At 42.9% G+C, this 18,302-nt stretch overlaps 2 protein-coding genes across 2 annotated transcripts; one reads left to right on the top strand and one right to left on the bottom strand.

The window, feature by feature from the left end:
- Positions 1-1,096: 1,096 nt before the first annotated feature.
- LOC121538186 (60S ribosomal protein L22) lies at positions 1,097-7,520 on the top strand. The gene is made up of 4 exons (XM_041845999.1): positions 1,097-1,182; positions 1,757-1,870; positions 2,534-2,658; positions 7,330-7,520. The coding sequence occupies exons 1-4, from the start codon at positions 1,171-1,173 to the stop codon at positions 7,472-7,474; spliced, it is 396 nt and encodes a 131-aa protein (XP_041701933.1). The 5' UTR covers positions 1,097-1,170; the 3' UTR covers positions 7,475-7,520.
- A 1,945-nt stretch (positions 7,521-9,465) lies between these two features.
- On the bottom strand, positions 9,466-16,120 carry LOC121538187 (protein RCC2 homolog). The gene is made up of 10 exons (XM_041846000.2): positions 15,995-16,120; positions 15,742-15,835; positions 15,341-15,484; positions 13,374-13,594; positions 13,141-13,255; positions 12,786-12,952; positions 11,982-12,162; positions 10,981-11,159; positions 10,337-10,414; positions 9,466-10,232 (listed from the first exon to the last, which is right to left on the bottom strand). Exons 1-10 carry the CDS (start codon positions 16,088-16,090, stop codon positions 10,128-10,130), a joined length of 1,380 nt encoding a protein of 459 aa, XP_041701934.2. The 5' UTR covers positions 16,091-16,120; the 3' UTR covers positions 9,466-10,127.
- Positions 16,121-18,302: the final 2,182 nt, after the last annotated feature.

Below are 18,302 nucleotides of genomic sequence, written 5' to 3'. Positions count from 1 at the left end.
TCAGCTTAATCGAATCCGCCCTTTGACGAAGATCACATTCCCCTGCTCAGACGTTACATGCATCAACCAATGGTTGCATGCTACGTCATCGACTGGCACTCGGCCACCAGATAGTAGCTACACATTGTAACCGTGATATGTGAACTCTTCTGCCACGTTCAAGTGCTAGTCGGAACTAAGAAACTCTGAAATTTCCGACTTGCTGAATGAACGCAGCAGGTGTATAACTACAACCAATTAGCAAGTCGGAAATGTCCGAGTTTCCTACTTCCGACTAGCACCTCAACGCGGCATTCCATACAGCCGTCAGTGTCTGTGGACTATGATTTACGCCGTAGCTAGTGGAAAGCCCCTGCAGCAATTTTTTCAACTAACCTTTTCTTGCCAATACGGTCTTTCTTCTTGATTCGGATGAAACGCGTCTCTTATAAACTTATGTGTCCAGTTGCAGATGGAACTCCAAAAACCAGAGAATATTCAGAAAATATTAAATCCACTTTTTGTATAGAGTGAGAAATGCCTCTTGCATGTGTGTAGATCTTGCATGTGTGTAGATCTTTGTTTTGGTCGCTCCTTCTGACTTCTACAACTTGGCCGCGGCTGCGTGGCATAGAAATTACTAGTTCCTGCAAAGATGTTGGTAAATGCAAGATGTTTGGCAGCAAAAATGACGAGAACTGCAAAAAGTGGATTTAATATTTCTCTGAATATTCTCTGGTTTTTGGAGTGCCACCTGCAACTGGACAGGACGTTCATAGACAAGCTAAAATGTAACAGCTGTATGGAAGCATTCACATACTGTATCACCGTGGTGTGTAGCTAATTGTATAGCTACTTTTCAAATGTATTTGAATGTAAAAGCCTGTACAATACATGTTTTTTGTTGTTTTTACATTTACATTTTAGTCATTTAGCAGATGCTCTTATCCAGTGTTTGTTTGTGATGTTTTTTTATTTATTACAATTTGTAGAAGGATGTATTGTTTCTATTGTACTAATTAATCCTTCAGAATGTATGGGATTTCAATAAAATATTTTTGTTTATGTTGAAAACAATAGTAATCGAACTCTGATGCAGTGATTGTATCGACCCGATCAGTGATTGATTTAATAGGCCGAAATGAAACGCACGCGCAAACCTAGTTCTTCCTTTCTGCTAAATTCTTCGCCATGGCTCCTGTGGTGGGTACAATCGCGTGTGAAGAATTGTCCGAATACATCCATTTTTAACACTTCAAATGACTGTACTTTAATGTGTGTCATTTTCCTATAAATCGTGGCATACTCGGGGGTGGGTTTATGTCTGTTAATACTGCTAAACAAGGCACTGCATTGGGTTTTGTTATTCACGAGGCCTGCTAATTTAGCTAGCCTAGATCCACCACGTTGTAGCTAGCTACAAAAACTAGCTTAACATTTGCTTGTTCATTTTGTAGTCAGCAGTAGTTAATAGTTAAGTGATACAAATATAGGTTTGGTTAGCTAACTGACTAAAGCTTCCGCTGAATTGGGGATTAACTAACGTTAGACAGATCGCTAATTTAGTTGATGTCAGAGCGATTGTAGCGCATATGGTTGTGAAGTAGAAATCTAGCTAGTTAGATTCTAGACAGTTAGCTAACTTGCCTGACTTGACTACTAGAACTAGCAGGATAGCCTTTTAGAGCGCTAGCTAGCTAATTACCTAGACAGGTAGCTAATCGGAGAAGCGTTGGTGAACGGTCTCATTTTAATTGGCTATTAATCTGATTTGCAGAAGAAACAGAGCAACAAAGGCTCCAAGGGTGGCAAGAAGAAGAAGCAGGTCCTGAAGTTCACTCTGGACTGCACCCACCCTGTTGAAGATGGCATCATGGATGCTGCCAACTTTGTAAGTTTTATACCTGTGCCTGGTTGCAGTGAAAATGTTTACGTTTTTAAAAGTTGCACAAACACTTCTTATTTGAATCCCCTTTAGCCACAATCCTGAATTGTGTTTCAGCCTGGCAGTGGCACCCCTGTCACTTGGTTGAGTATAAAGCTGAGGGACAGATGGTGCTTGCGAAATGTAAACACTCTCAAATTCATATACAGATCTAAGGATTTACAGTCCATGGGATCGACATGTTGAACAGAATATTACTATGCTAATGTAACAGTGTGTATTCTGTGACATCCCAAGCAGGGTTCAAACTAGCTAGCAACCTACACAACTTTAGAGAGGAAGGTGTGAATTCTCCGATGTACTACACCCAATGGGCTAGTTTCACTTCCACTACAACAGGGTTTCCCAAACTGGGTCCTTGGGGCCCCTCCCGGGTGCGCGTTTTGTTTTTTGCTCTAGCACTATACAGCTGATTCAAATCATCAAAGCTTGGTGATGAGTTGGTTCAGCTGTAGTGCTAGGGCAAAAAACAAAATATGCACCCAGGGAGGGCCCCAGGACAGACTTTGGGAAACCCTGCACTACACTAGTCATATTGGGCAGCTGTAAATCTTTTGTTTTGGGGAAATTAGAAGTATATGCTTACACAGTATGTCTTAATGGTTATAGGAGCAGTTCCTTCAGGAGCGCATCAAGGTGAACGGGAAAGCTGGCAACCTGGGAGGTGGTGTGGTGTCTATTGAGAGGAGCAAGAGCAAGATCACAGTGTCCTCTGAGGTCCCCTTCTCCAAAAGGTACGGTAACTGCACTGGCATCTCAGCACTGGAGTAATGAATATTGCAATGCAAACAGAATTTGCATATTCATTATTGTATTTTTTTAAACACGCGATTTATAAAATGTATTTTTCACCCAAAAAGTTTTGTTTTCATGTTTAACCTACAAAAACGTTCCTAAATGCTTACATCATCACCAAATAATTGCTAATATAAATGAATTACTTACACTTTCGCACTGCTTACAATGGATAAATGAGGTCCCTTGTTATTATAGCCTATATGCGGATGACTCAGCACTATACACGTCAGCTACTACAGCGACTGAAATGACTGCAACGCTTAACAAAGTGCTGCAGTTTCTTTCAGAATGGGTGGCAAGGAATAAGTTAGTCCTAAATATTTCTAAAACTAAAAGCATTGTATTTGGGACAAATTCACTTAACCTCAACTAAATCTTGTAATAAATAATGTGGAAATTGAGCATGTTGAGGTGACTAAACTGCTTGGAATAACCCTGGATTGTAAACTGTCATGGGCAAAACATATTGATACAACATTAGCTAAGATGGGGAGAAGTCTGTCCATAATAAAGCGCGGCTCTACCTTCTTAACAGCACTATCAACAAGGCAGGTCCTACAGGCCCTAGTTTTGTCGCACCTGGACTACTGTTCAGTCGTGTGGTCAGGTGCCACAAAGAGGGACTTAGGAAAATTGCAATTGGCTCAGAACAGGGCAGCATGGCTGGCCCTTGGATGTACACAGAGCTAACATTAACAATATGCATGTCAATCTCTCCTTGCTCAAAGTGGAGGAGAGATTGACTACATCACTACTTGTATTTGTGAGAGGTATTGACATGTTGAATGCACCGAGCTGTCTGTTTGAACTACTGGCACACAGCTCGGACACCCATGCATACCCCACAAGACATGCCAGAGGTCTCTTCCCAGTCCCCAAGTCCAGAACAGACTGGGAGGCGCATAGTACTACATAGAGCCATGACTACATGGAACTCTATTCCACATCAAGTAACTGATGCAAGCAGTAAAATTAGATTTAAAAAACAGATACAAATACACTTATGGAACAGCGGAGACTGTGAAGCAATACAAACATAGGCACAGACAAATGCATACACACACACGTACACATGGATTTTGTGTTGTAGATATGTGGTAGGGGCCTGAGGGCACACACTTGGTGTGTTGTGAATATATTGTAATATTTTTACAATTGTATAACTGCCTTAATTTTGCTGGACCCCAGGAAGAGTAGCTGCTGCCTTGGCAGCAGCTAATGGGGATCCATAATAAATACAAATATATCTGTAATCTTTGTCTAGGTAGATGCCAATATTGACTTTTGGCTATGTAGAATTCAACAATTAATAACTCCACTTAAGGCATAACATACGGGGGTTGTTTATCTGCTGCATCTGATATGCACCAGTAACAACATGTGCATTAATATACACTGAGTATACCAAACATTAGGAACACCTTCATAATATTGAGTTTTTTGTCTCCAGGCTTAAAAATCCTTCTTGAACTTGTTTCCTCCCCTTCATCTTGTTTCCTCCCCTTGTAGTGGTTTTAACAAGTGACATCAATAAGGGATCATAGCTTTCCTCTGATCAGTCTGTCATGAAAATAGGTGTTCTTAATGTTTTGTATACTCAGTGAAAGAGTTTTCCCTCAGACTTCCTTGTCCAGTTTAGCCACCCCTGCCGGTGACTCCCCTAACCTGCACGGGTCAGTTGTTTGGAGCCGCACCCACCCCACGTCAATTCCGAGCCCCACCCAATACCCGACATCAGGACAGATTTTTCAACGCAACCCAACCCAACTGAATAGAATTGTTCTGAGGGCCGATCCGTGACCCGCCGAAAAACATCAATTTATTTTATACATTTTATAGTAGCCGAGGCTGCTATTCCCCTCCCTGCATGAATTGGTCTGCATGTCTGTTCAACATTTGGATAAAAGGAAACTATGCCATGAACGACACAATTATATTTTCACAATGAAATGCGGCACATTGACAACTGAAATTACTCTGGGGGGAAAAGGGCCTTCTAATTAGCCTTCTTACCTAATTAAAGACTATAGCTGACAAAGCTTTACATTCAATATTGTTTAGATAATCAAATAGTTTAATTGAACTTAAACAATTCCCAGAATCGATTATAGGCTGCAGAAATGCATTTTAGTAGGCTATACTCAAACATTTACCAGCCGCACCGGTTTAAACTTGATATGGCATGCGTATGGTCTAAATGAACGAAAGCTTGATTTAACATTATAATTAACTGATCATAAACTATATTAGCCTATCGTAAACAAATACCTGCTTGCACTTTTTGCATGCTGTGTTGCCATCTACCGGGTTGTTGTCCTTCTCCACAATGACTCCAAAATCCTTCCAAACCGGGTATTTAACTCACGCAGCACCTGTTTCCAAGATGGTGTATTTCATAACCTTTCTTTTTATTTCTCCGGTTAGGCCTACGTTAGCCATTTTCGCGTGAGCTACGCTAGCCAGGGAAAGTACACTTGGCAACATATTCTTAAATGGGGGGATGAAACATATACGTTTTGTTATCACACAAATAATGGACAGTTCCCTGATCCACTGTGGGCATTGCTGGTAGTCTATATCTCTGCCTCACCGCTCACAGAATGGAATTCGCAACACAACAAGCTCCTGGGTTTGTAAAAAAAATAGATTATCTTGATTTTAAAAAGTTTCCAACCCGCAATAATTGTTCGGAACCGTGAGCCTACCCATGGGTTGAAATACTGTTTTTATTCCACCGGCCAGCAGATTTTTTTTTTTTTGCAGGTCAAACGCGGATATCCAATCCGATGCAGGACTCTACCGCATGTGACTGTGCTAAATTATCATTCTTCAACCTGAGCTGGGTTTTTGTGATTCATTTAGTTGGGCTGAGGTGTGTGTGTGTGTATGTATGTAATATATACAGTGAGGGAAAAAAGTATTTGATCCCCTGCTGATTTTGTACGTTTGCCCACTGACAAAGAAATGATCAGTCTATAATTTTTAATGGTAGGTTTATTTGAACAGTGAGAGACAGAATAACAACAAAAAAATCCAGAAAAACGCTTGTCAAAAATTTTATAAATTGATTTTCATTTTAATGAGGGAAATAAGTATTTGACCCCCTCTCAATCAGAAAGAATTTTGGCTCCCAGGTGTCTTTTATACAGGTAATGAGCTGAGATTAGGAACGCACTCTTAAAGGGAGTGCTCCTAATCTGTTTGTTACCTGTATAAAAGACACCTGTCCACAGAAGCAATCAATCAATCAGATTCCAAACTCTCCACCATGGCCAAGACCAAAGAGCTCTTCAAGGATGTCAAGGACAAGATTTTAGACCTACACAAGGCTGGAATGGGCTAAAAGACCATCGTCAAGCAGCTTGGTGAGAAGGTGACAACAGTTGGTGCGATTATTCACAAACGGAAGAAACACAAAATAACTGTCAATCTCCCTCGGCCTGGGGCTCCATGCAAGATCTCACCTCGTGGAGTTGCAATGATCATGGGAATGGTGAGGAATCAGCCCAGAACTACACGGGAGGATCTTGTCAATGATCTCAAGGCAGCTGGGACCATAGTCACCAAGAAAACAATTGGTAACACACTACGCCGTGAAGGACTGAAATCTTGCAGTGCCCGCAAGGTCCCCCTGCTCAAGAAAGCACATATACAGGGCCGTCTGAAGTTTGCCAATGAACATCTGAATGATTCAGAGGAGAACTGGGTGAAAGTGTGGTGGTCAGATGAGACCAAAATCGAGCTCTTTGGCATCAACTCAACTCGCCGTGTTTGGAGGAGAAGGAATGCTGCCTATGACCCCAAGAACACCATTCACACTGTCAAACATGGAGGTGGAAACATTATGCTTTGGGGGCGTCTTTCTGCTAAGGGGACAGGACAACTTCACCGCATCAAAGGGATGATGGACGGGGCCATGTACCGTCAAATCTTGGGTGAGAACCTCCTTCCCTCAGCCAGGGCATTGAAAATGGGTCGTGGATGGGTATTCCAGCATGACAATGACCCAAAACACACGGCCAAGGCAACAAAGGAGTGGCTCGAGAAGAAGCACATTAAGGTCCTGGAGTGGCCTAGCCAGTCTCCAGACCTTAATCCCATAAATCTGTGGATGGAGCTGAAGGTTCAAGTTGCCAAACGTCAGCCTCAACCTTAATGACTTGGAGAAGATCTGCTAAGAGGAGTGGGACAAAATCCCTCCTGAGATGTGTGCAAACCTGGTGGCCAACTACAAGAAACGTCTGACCTCTGTGATTGCCAACAAGGATTTTGCCACCAAGTACTAAGTCATGTTTTGCAGAGGGGTCAAATACTTATTTCCCTCATTAAAATGCAAATCAATTGATAACATTTTTGACATGCGTTTTTCTGGATTGTTTTGTTATTCTGTCTCTCAATGTTCAAATAAACCTACCATTAAAATTATAGACTGATCATTTCTTTGTCAGTGGGCCAACGTACAAAATCAGCAGGGGATCGAATACTTTTTTCCCTCACTGTGTATATATATATATATATAATTAGCTTTACTAAGTTTGTATGTGTATTGCATTGGGGGAAAAAGCCCAACCTCTCACATCTGAATGTCGTCTGTCTCCTTTCTGCAGATATCTGAAATATCTGACCAAGAAGTACTTGAAGAAGAACAACCTTCGCGACTGGCTGCGTGTTGTGGCCAACACCAAGGAGAGCTACGAGCTACGCTACTTCCAGATCAACCAGGATGAGGAGGAGGAAGAGGATGAGGATTAAACCTCGTCTTCTGGATTTTGTACATTCAATAAATTCTTAAAGAGTACTCCCGTTTTCTTTTTTCTCTATGGTGACGAGACATGGAACGGGTGTATTCACTAGGAAGCAAATGGTCTAAAACAGGGAGGGACCTAGCTGAATTTGTCCAACAAGAAACTCATTTTCATTGCAAAACGTTTTGCTGCGGTGTGCACTACTGAATACACCCTATCTGTGGGTGACGATCACTCAAAATGGTTGTGACGATGCAGTACAGTGCCTTCAGAAAGTATTCACACCCCTGGATTTATTCCACATTTTGTTACAGCCCGAATTCAAAATGGATTAAATGTACTTTTTCTCACCCATACACATTACCCCATAAGGAGAAAGTGAAAACATGTTTTTAGACATTTTTGTAAATGTATTGAAAAATAAATACAGAAATAGCTCATTTATGTAAGTATTCAGACCCCTGAGTCAATACTTTGTAGAAGTCTTTCTGGCTAAAAGTCTAAGAGCTTTCCACGCCTGGATTGTGACATTTGCGCATTATTCTTAAAATTCTTCAAGCTCTGTCAAATTAGTTGTTGATCATTGCTAGACAACCATTTTTAGGTCTTGCCATTGATTTTCAAGCAGATTTAAGTCAGAACTGTAACTCGGCCACATTCACAGTTTTCTTGGTAAATTACTCCAGTGTAGATTTAGCCTTGCTTTTAGGCTAGTGGCCTGCTGAAAGGGGAATTCAACTCCCAGCTTCTGGTGGAAAGCACACTGAACCAGGTTTTCCTCTAGGATTTTGCCTGTGCTTAGCTCCATTACGTTTCATTTTTTTCTCTTGAAAAACTCACCAGTACTTAATGACTACAAGCATACCCATAACATGATGCAGCCACCACTATGCTTGAAAATATGGAGAGTGGTACTCAATGTGTTGTATTGGATTTGCCACAAACATTTAAATTTTTTTGCTGTATCTAGTGCCTTGTTGCAAACAGGATGCATGTTTTGGAATATTTTTTATTCTGTACAGGCTTCCTTTTCTCTGTCAACTAGGTTAGTATTGTGGGGTAACAATGTTGATCCATCCTCAGATTTCTATCACAGCCATTAAACTGTTTTAAAAATCGCCATTGGCCTCATGGTGAAATCTGAGCGGTTTCCTTCCTCCGCTCCGGCAGCTGTATTGATACACCATGCAAAGTGATATTCAATGTCTGCTTTTTTTTTATCCATCTACCAATAAGTGCCCCTTGCGAGGCATTGGAAAACCTCCCTGGTCTTTGTGGTTGAATCCGTGTTTGAAATTCACTGCTCGACTGAGGGACCTTACAGATAATTGTATGTGTGGGGTACAGAGATGAGGCAGTCATTAAAGAATCATATTATACACATTTTTACTCCTGAACTTATTTAGGATTGCCATAAAAGGGGTTGAATACTTATTTAATGAAGACTTTTCAGCTTTTCATTTAATTTGTACAAAAAAATTTAATAGATTTTAAATTCAGGCTGAAACAACCGAAATGTGGAAGAAGTCAACAGGTGAATACTTTCTGAAGGCACTGTAGATTAAGCTAGCCATAACTCCCAAAATGCAGACAAAAGTCAACCTACCAGAATTTTAATCCAGCATAACCATCTGTAAATCATGAATCTCAAGTATTTGGCAACTCAGAACATGCGTAAGGTGTGATATGCTCATTGGTAAATGGGGAAATTTGCTTGTCAGCATGAGTTGAATCAGATTGGTGCTAGAAGTGTGGCCCGAAATCAACCCATGGAGTACATCATCGGTACGTACAAGAAACTTGCCCATCTGTACGATCCCAGTCATCTACTCCTAGCTCGTGCAAAACACGGTGGATGATTGGTCAGCAAATGTACACATACTAACTGCTACGTAAATACAACAGTGGTCAAAACCAGGCTGTCGACAGCAGTGATAAGATTTACTGACTAACAATAGCATTTAACCCCCCTTGAAGCAGTGGAGGTAGGGGTCAAAGTCAGAACAAAATCAACCTTTATTACCATTTACAAGATTGACATTTTAAAACGTGGGCCTTCTGACCCAGACACCAAAACAAATTTAGAAAAAGGTATTTATTTAAAACTGGATAACCACACCGTGTTGACCATTTGCACTAACAGAGGCACACAACTCAAGTACTTGCAAAATCGCATTCATGCTGGTTTTTATTGCCAAGACTGCAGTGCCCACAACTGGTTTCCCAGGCTAAAAGGAGTCACTGGGGGGAAAACAGGCAGTAATGACAACAAGCAGACAATGGCCTTTGAGGGACAGTTGCGCATCCTCAACAGCAACATTTAATCATACAAGAGAAGATACAAACCACGGAATGTAACAGAAGTCAATGGCCGGAGAGCATCAACTTGGCACAATGTCTCAGATCCTGATTGTGTTCTGACAATGCACACAGATTGACCTGACATACAGTAATACTGCCATGGACTTCATGAACAAAGTCAAACAAAATTGGGAACAAACATAAAAAAGAACTGACTTGTTTTTCCAAAGTGTATGCATACATATTCATGAGAGCCCATCCTCCCCAGCCATCCATCATGACCTAAAGGGCAGGTGCTTCTGGAGAGAATCTGTTGTCTCTGGGAAAAACAAACGGTAAGGTGGCTGGATGGTGCCCCATCAGAGCGTGCGTGGGTTGTACTCTGGCAGCTTCTTGAGCTTCTCTTGTTCCTGTGGAGTATCCTGTCTGGCGATGACCAGGGTGTGTGCGTATCCCATTACCACCTGCAAGCAAACACCACAGTGTTTTGGCCCAAAGAGTGAACATGCACCTAAATGCAGTTCCCATCTACAGAAAACTGTTTTCATTATAAGTTGCTGCTCCACACCTGTTCAGCGTAAACTCCATCCAGGGTCTTCACCTCCTGAGCAGTAGTGGAGGACTTGGCCTTGTTGTCTCCGTATCCCTGTAACAAACACAAACCCATGTCATAATGGGTTGAGAAGCCAGAACAGGTGTGCCAATTCAGCAGTCTCTTGAGCACACAAGTACATTTATATACTGAACACAGATATGAAATGCAACATCCAGCAATTTCAAAGATTTTACAGAGTTACAGTTCATAAGGAAATCAGTCAATTGAAATAAATAAATTAGACTTTAATCTATGGATTTCACATGACTGGGCAGAGCAACAGCTCTGGTGGACATTCCTGCAGTCAGCATGCCTATTGCACCCTCCCTCAAAACTTGAGACATCTGTAGGATGGTGTTGTGTAACTATAAACTGCACATTTTGAAGTGGCCTTTCATTGTCCCCAGCACAAGGTGCAGCTGTATAATGATCATAATTAATTATTCAGCTTCTTGATATGCCACACCTGTCAATTTGTGCACAATTTGTGAGAAATAAGATTTTTGTGCATATGGAAAATGTCTGGGATTTTTTATTTCAATGTATAATTGTATAGCACTTTGGGTGTGAGAAATGGCCTTTATACATACACCAATTAATTATGATTAAAAACTTGCCAGCTCGCCAAAGGTGGGGGAGGGTCCCCAGCTGATGGTGCTGTCGTCTGCAGCGATAACGATACTGCTTTTCCCGCACGCCAGACTGCGGACCTTCCAGCCACACAGGTCCTGCACTGCCTTGGGGTACATGGTAGACTCCCGCGAAGTATTGGTGACACCCCAGAAAAACAGCCCTCCTGCACACAAAATGTTAATATTGTAGCTTCCTTATTAAAAACACCAGTGTCCTTGGCAAAAGTGTCCAACTCTTAGCGTAATGGCTACAGTGTTAGACTGACAGATGCTAGGTTCAAATCCCATTTGGGATACCCCTTGAAATCACTACAATATACATTCAGTGTACAATACATTAAGAACACCTTCCTAATATTGACTTGCACCCCCCGTTTGCCCTCAGAACAGCCTCAGTTCGTCGGGGAATGGACTCTACAATGTGTCGAAAGTGTTCCACAGGGCTGCTGGCCTATGTTGACTCCAATGTTTCCCACAGTAGTGTCAAGTTGTCTGGATGTCCTTTGGGTGGTGGACCATTCTTGATACACATGGGAAACTGTTGAGCGTGAAAAACCCAGCAGCACTGCCGTTCTTGACACACTCAAACCGGTGCGCCTGGCACCTACTACCATACCCCGTTCAAAGGCACTTCAATCATTTGTCTTGCCCATTCACCCTCTGAATGGCACACATACACAATCCATGTCTCAATTGTCTCAAGGCTTAAAAATCCTTCTTTAACCAGTCTCCTCCCCTTCATCTACATTGATTGAAGTGGATTTAACAGGTGACCCCAATTAGAGATCACAGCTTTCACCTGGTCAGTCTGTCATGGAAAGAGCAATGTTTTGTACACCCAGTGTATATCTGGTAGCACAACACAGACTTGGGGAAGTAACGGTAGTATTCTTGGTTTATAGTGGTATTAAATTGATAATAAAATAAATTCTAAAGAGATTTACTCATCAGTGCGACATTCCAAGGGGTTAAGCATTGTCCCATACCAATCTCATTTACAGCGAAGGAGCACTGATAGCCAGTGTAGATTTGGGATGCCCCTCGCCCGGGGAAGTCAAAGAGCTTCACCAGTCTGGGCACCATCTCGTCCTTCGGCTCCGTGTGACCCAGCCGTCCATAACCACCAAAGCCCCAGGAAAACACCCGCTTCTGGGAGTCCAATATCAGCTGGACACACACACACACAGTTTACATACCTCACGCTAACAAAACAAAAGTGAGAGAAAAATATATATACCTGTCTTTGCGAATCAACTACAGCCAATGCAAGTAAAAACTCATACTTTGAGTGGACTATCCCTTTAAACACAGGCTGGTACCAAATGTTATCAGCTCCCTTTTAGCGTCTCCATCTGCAAGTTCATTAGTCAAACATGAAGGGAACGCTGTAGGTTGCTCTGGATAAGAGTGTCTTACATTACTCAAATGCTCTTCATTCAGCAATTATGCAAAGGGGGGGACATCACTAATATAATATCATTGTTCGATTTCTGTTTCTAAAATGCAAATGTCTGTATTTGTGACGACAGGGATCAGAGCCCGTATTCATAAAGCGTCTCAGAGTAGGAGTGCTGATCTAGAATCAGGTCCCCCGTGTACATGTAATCTTATTCATTATGATGGGCGGCAGGTAGCTTAGTGGGTAAGAGCGTTGTGCCAGTAACTGAAAGGTCGCTGGTTCTAATCCCCGAGCCGACTAGGTGAAAAATCTGTCGATGTGCCCTTTAGCACATCCTAGATCAGCATTCTTTCTCCAAGACTGAATATGGGTTCTGGTCTTCTCTCCTCACCGTGTGATTGCCTCCGCAGGCGACGTCGCGGACCACCACGTTAGGTACAGGTGTCACCTGGCCGTCCTTACTCTTCTCGATGAAGATGGCCACGCGGCGTGCAACGGTCTCACAGTCAAACTCGATGCGCTGGGCGCGGGCAATGAACTTGCCGTCAGAGTTGTGTCCTGTGACCCAAAACACAAGGTAAAAATAAGTCCTACGCCAGTGTTTGATCTAGAATGATCTTTGAAGGGGTCATTGTGATTCTTTAAATGTGTCATTGGAGAAACTTTCGTCTTTAAAGAGAAACTTCGGTGAAACTTAAAAAAAAAGTTGAAATCTGTCCAGTCCTGCTCGTTAGTTGAGGACATACCTAGCTGGCCATACTCTGGGCAGCCGAACGAGTAGAGGTTCCCTTTGCAGTCCACCACCATACTGAACTCTGCCCCACACGCCACCTTGACCAAGGGCTGCCCATCGTACTGGATCTGAGAGGGGCAAGGAGAAGCTTTGATAAGCACAGGCTCACCATGTGGCCATATTAAACCTATAATAAAGCAGCAACAATAATGAAGCAGATGAATAGGGAGGTTGATGTTGCTTTACCGGGGCTGGACTGAGGCCTGCATCAGTTTGGTTGCCCTGGCCCAGCTGGCCCAGTTTGTTCTCTCCAAACGAGTAGGCGGTGCCACCCTCTGTCAATGCCAGGGTGTGGTTGCGTCCACAGGCTGCAGCCACCACCACTTCGTCTGCAAGGGCCTCAATCAACTTTGGGGCCTCTAGGCGCTTGGTGTCCCCGTGACCCAGCTGACCCTTTTCATTTCGACCTGATAGAGGCAGAAAGAAGTCAATATTGACCCTTTCTCCTGGACTCAAACCAGCTAGAACGATTACATCTATGATATATATATATATATATATATAATAAAACAGTGCCTTTAGAAAATATTCAGACCCCTTGACTTTTTCCACATTTTGTTAGGTTATAGCTTTATTCTAAAATTGATTAAATTGTTTTCCCCCCCCTCAATCTACACACAATACCCCATAATGACAAAGCAAAAACTGTTTTTTAGAAAATTTTGCTAATTTATATTAAAAAAAATATGGAAATATCACATTTACATAAATATTCAGACCCTTTACTCAGTGCTTTGTTGAAGCACCTTTGGCAGCGATTACAGACTTGAGTCTTCTTGGGTATGACGCTACAAGCTTGGCACACCTGTATTTGGGGAGTTTCTCCCATTCTTCTCTGCAGATCCTCTCAAGCTCTATCAGGTTGGATGGGGAGCGTCGCTGCACAGCTATTTTCAAATCTCTCCAGAGATGTTTGATCGGGTTCAAGTCCAGGCTCTGGCTGGGCCACTCAAGGACATTCAGAGACTTGTCCCGAAGCCACTCTTGCGTTGTCTTGGCTGTGTGCTTAGGGTCGTTGTCCTGTTGGAAGGTGAACCTTCACCCCAGTCTGAGGTCCTGAACGCTCTGGAGCAGGTTTTCATCAAGGATCTCTCTGCACTTTGCTCCGTTCATCTTTGCCTCGATCCTGACTAGTCTCCCAGTCCTTTCCGCTGAAAAACATCCCCACAGCATGATGCTGCCACCACCATGCTTCACCGTCGGGATGGTGCCTGGTTTCCTCCAGACGTGACGCTTGGCATTCAGTCCAAAGAGTTCAATCTTGGTTTCATCAGACCAGAGAATCTTGTTTCTCATGGTCTGAGAGTCTTTAGATGCCTTTTGGCCAACTCCAAGCGAGCTGTCATGTACCTTTTACTGAGGAGTGGCTTCCGTCTGGCCACTCTAGCATAAAGGCCTGATTGGTGGAGTGCTGCAGAGATGGTTGTCCTTCTAGAAGGTTCTCCCATCTCCACAGAGGAACTCTAGTACTCTGTCAGAGTGACCATCGGGTTCTTGGTCACCTCCCTGACCAAGACCCTTCTCCCCTGATTGCTCAGTTTGGCCAGGCAGCCAGCTCTAGGAAGAGTCTTGGTGGTTCCAAACTTCTTCCATTAAAGAATGATGGAGGCCACTGTGTTCTTGGGGACCTTCAATGCTGCAGAAATTTGTTGGTACACTTCCCCAGATCTGTGTCTTGACACAATCCTGTCTCGGAGCTCTACGGACAATTCCTTCGACCTCATCGCTTGGTTTTTGATCTGACATGCACTGTCAACTGTGGGACCTTATATAGACAGGTGAGTGCCTTTCCAAATCATGACCAATCAATTGAATTTACCACAGGTGGACTCTAATCAAGTTGTAGAAACATCTCAAGGATGATCAATGGAAACAGGATGCACCTGAGCTCAATTTCGAGTCTCATAGCAAAGGGTCTGAATATTTATTTAAATAAGGTATCTGTTTTTTATTTGTAATACATTTGCAAACATTTCTAAAAACCTGTTTTCGCTTTGTCATTATGGGGTATTGTGTGTAGATTTTTTATATATTTAATCCATTTTAGAATAAGGCTGTAACGTAATAAAATGTGGAAAAGGTTGAGGGGTATGAATACTTTCCGAAGGCACTGTAAGTATAAACTATGAGCTATTACGGTATAGCATTCCTACCCCAGCTCCAGAGCTTGCCCTCGGTGGTGATGAGGAGGCTGTGGGCAGCACAGGGCCCAGACACCACACTGCTGACCTGCACGTCACTCAGGCTGCCATAACGGTGAGGACCCCACAGGTTCTGGCCTAGGTTCCTGAAGGCCGCTGAGAGACCACACACACACACACCACCATTTTAATTTAAAGTCTATTGCAATTTTAATGCACATTAAAGTTTGATTTGATAAGAAACAGGAACACTTCAATACTGCAGTCAATTAGGAGGATTACTTAAAGATTGCAATTAGAAATAGACAGGAAAATCTACTTTCAAAGTTGGTAGCACAAGTGCTATTGAGGGAAAACTGAGTGGAGTATTGCATGCAGTAATGTTTTCAGTACAGGACTGGGCAGGGTTATACCTTGTGCTTTTGGCACCTCTTTCCTTCCGATGAGATCCCAGTTGGTGGCTCCGAAAATGAGCAGTTGACCTTTGACTTTAGGTAAGTCAAGTTTCTACAGAAATGACAATACAGCAATCAGCGTTTCACTTAATGTTTTGTTCTAGCACTTCATAAGCACTAATAACGTTACATTCCCTATTTGCATTAACCCCCCCCCCCATTTTATCTGAACAATGTTAGACTTAACCTCATGCAGGTCAGGTGGACTTACAATTTTTTCCTTGATATCGTCAGCGACAGTGACTGGTTGAAGGCCTGACTTGGTGATCTTAGGCTTGTGTGCAGCTGCTCGGCCATGGAAACCCATTTCATGAAGCTCCCGACGAACAGTTCTTGTGCTGACCTTGCTTCCAGAGGCTGTTTGGAACTCGGTAGTGAGTGTTGCAACCGAGGATGGACGATTTGTTCGCGCTACACGCTTCAGCACTCGGCGGTCCCGTTCTGTGAGCTTGTGTGGCCTACCACTTCGCGGCTGTGCCGTTGTTGCTCCTAGACGTTTCCACTTCACAATAACAGCACTTACAGTTGACCGGGGCAGCTCTAGCAGGGCAGAAATTTGACGAACTGACTTGTTGGAAAGGTGGCATCCTATGACGGTGCCACGTTGAAAGTCACTGAGCTCTTTAGTACGGACCATTCTACTGCCAATGTTTGTCACTGGAGAAAAGTCGGGGCGAAAACAAAACAGACATGAATTGTGATATCAATACAACCGAAACCAAACTCATCTCGCTGAACTGCTGACAACGCAATTTGCAATGATCTGGTCAAAGTACACAAAACTTTGAAAGCCACCTATCCTAGCCATGATTAACCATAGCGACTCGCGCTAGTAATGTCATTAGCTAGTAATGAATTATAGCACTCAGTCTTGTCCGCATTTCTTTGTCTTCGAGCAAGCATAATCAGTGGCTACTACCTAGCCGACAACTAAGTTAACTATTAAAGTTCGGGAAAATACGAAAATAGCCACAAAATGCACGGTTTTTACTACCAGCTACTAACTAAGGCCAGCTAGTGTACGTTATCGATTTCTAAACAAAGACACAAATCTTGGGTAACGTTAGCTAGCTAATACACCAATGAAAAACGTTATCTTTCCCCAACTAAAAGGTGAGATGAAAACGTTGCTAAACCTCTTCGCTTCAGATTTTGTTCTTCTTTTTCTTCTGTGGATTTTATATGGCGGTTGGCAACCAATGTTAAGGTGCATTACCGCCACCAACTGGACTGTGGACCAGAGACAGTGAAAGTCTAAATCCTACCCAATATTCTCGTCTACCTAAGGAAACTAAATACATAGGGAAATACTACATCCCCTGAAGATTTCCCCAGCAGTTCACTTAATCCTGGCTCTTCAACCCCATTACTCCTCAAATCTAATAACAATCGCTCCCTTTCCCTCCCATATTTCTGGCACTGAAATAGAACATGTTCCAGTCTCCATCTCCTCCTGACATTGATCACACCTCCTAGTCGGATGTTTCCCCACCAATTTCAATGTACTATTTAGCCTTGTGTGTCCCAGTCTCAGCCTTGTGATTACACTTTCCTCCCTTCTCTCTCGGCCTGAGGACCTCCCTGCCCCCACCTTTTCATGGATCTTATACAGGTGTCTTCCCTTTCTCTCCCTGTTCCACAACTCTTGCCATTTGTTTTTAACCACTTGGCTTCTGCTTTACTAATTGACTATTCCATCTCAACATTAGGATGTTTAAGAGCCTGCTTCGTGATAATATCCACCTACCTCCTCATTCCCCTCTACTCCCACATGAGCTGGTACCCAGAGGAACATAACAAATACCCCCAACCTGTTTCACCCTATACAAACACTGCAAAACCTCATACAATACATCCTGTCTGCTCTGAGACACAAATGAATTTAAGCTCATCAGTGCTGCACAGGAGTCAGAGCAGATGACTACTCCTCCACCCACTCTGCAGCCAATAGTATGGCCAACAACTCCATTGTGTAAACAGATAAACTATCCGTTACTCTTTTTGTCACTGCCACCTTAAACTCAGAAACACTAAAAGCTGCACCTGTCCTCCCTGTTTTAGGGTCCTTAGATCCATCTGTGAATATACTTAAGAAAGCATAGTTGTGTTCTTAAATGTTCACTTACAACTGAATCTACCCTTCCTCAACATATCTTACCCTCTCAAGCAACCCTAGACCTATCACTGGCTGAGGGGGAAACCAAGGTGGGATAGCAGGAAGAACCACAGAGGGGCTAAACTCCCTCCCAAACAACCCCATCTCTCTCGCCATGTCATTGCCTATCCACCCAAAGCTTGTATTAAGATTGTGTTCATGTTCCCAGGACTCTAGGAGCATCTTTTTTGTAGGATGTGTAACCATATGTCTTTGTAGATTTACCCAATAGGTAATGGCTAGCTGTTGTCTTCTTAACTTTAACGACATCTCTCCCAACTCTACCTACATCACTGCCACCGGGGAGGTCCTGAGTGCTCCACAACATATTCTTAGGGTTTGGGCCTGGATTACATCTAGCTTT

The sequence above is a fragment of the Coregonus clupeaformis genome, chromosome 24, assembly GCF_020615455.1.
Source record: "Coregonus clupeaformis isolate EN_2021a chromosome 24, ASM2061545v1, whole genome shotgun sequence".
In the NCBI taxonomy this organism is placed as follows: domain Eukaryota; kingdom Metazoa; phylum Chordata; class Actinopteri; order Salmoniformes; family Salmonidae; genus Coregonus; species Coregonus clupeaformis.
Note: the sequence above shows the minus strand (reverse complement) of the source record. Positions and strands in the feature narration are given on the sequence as shown.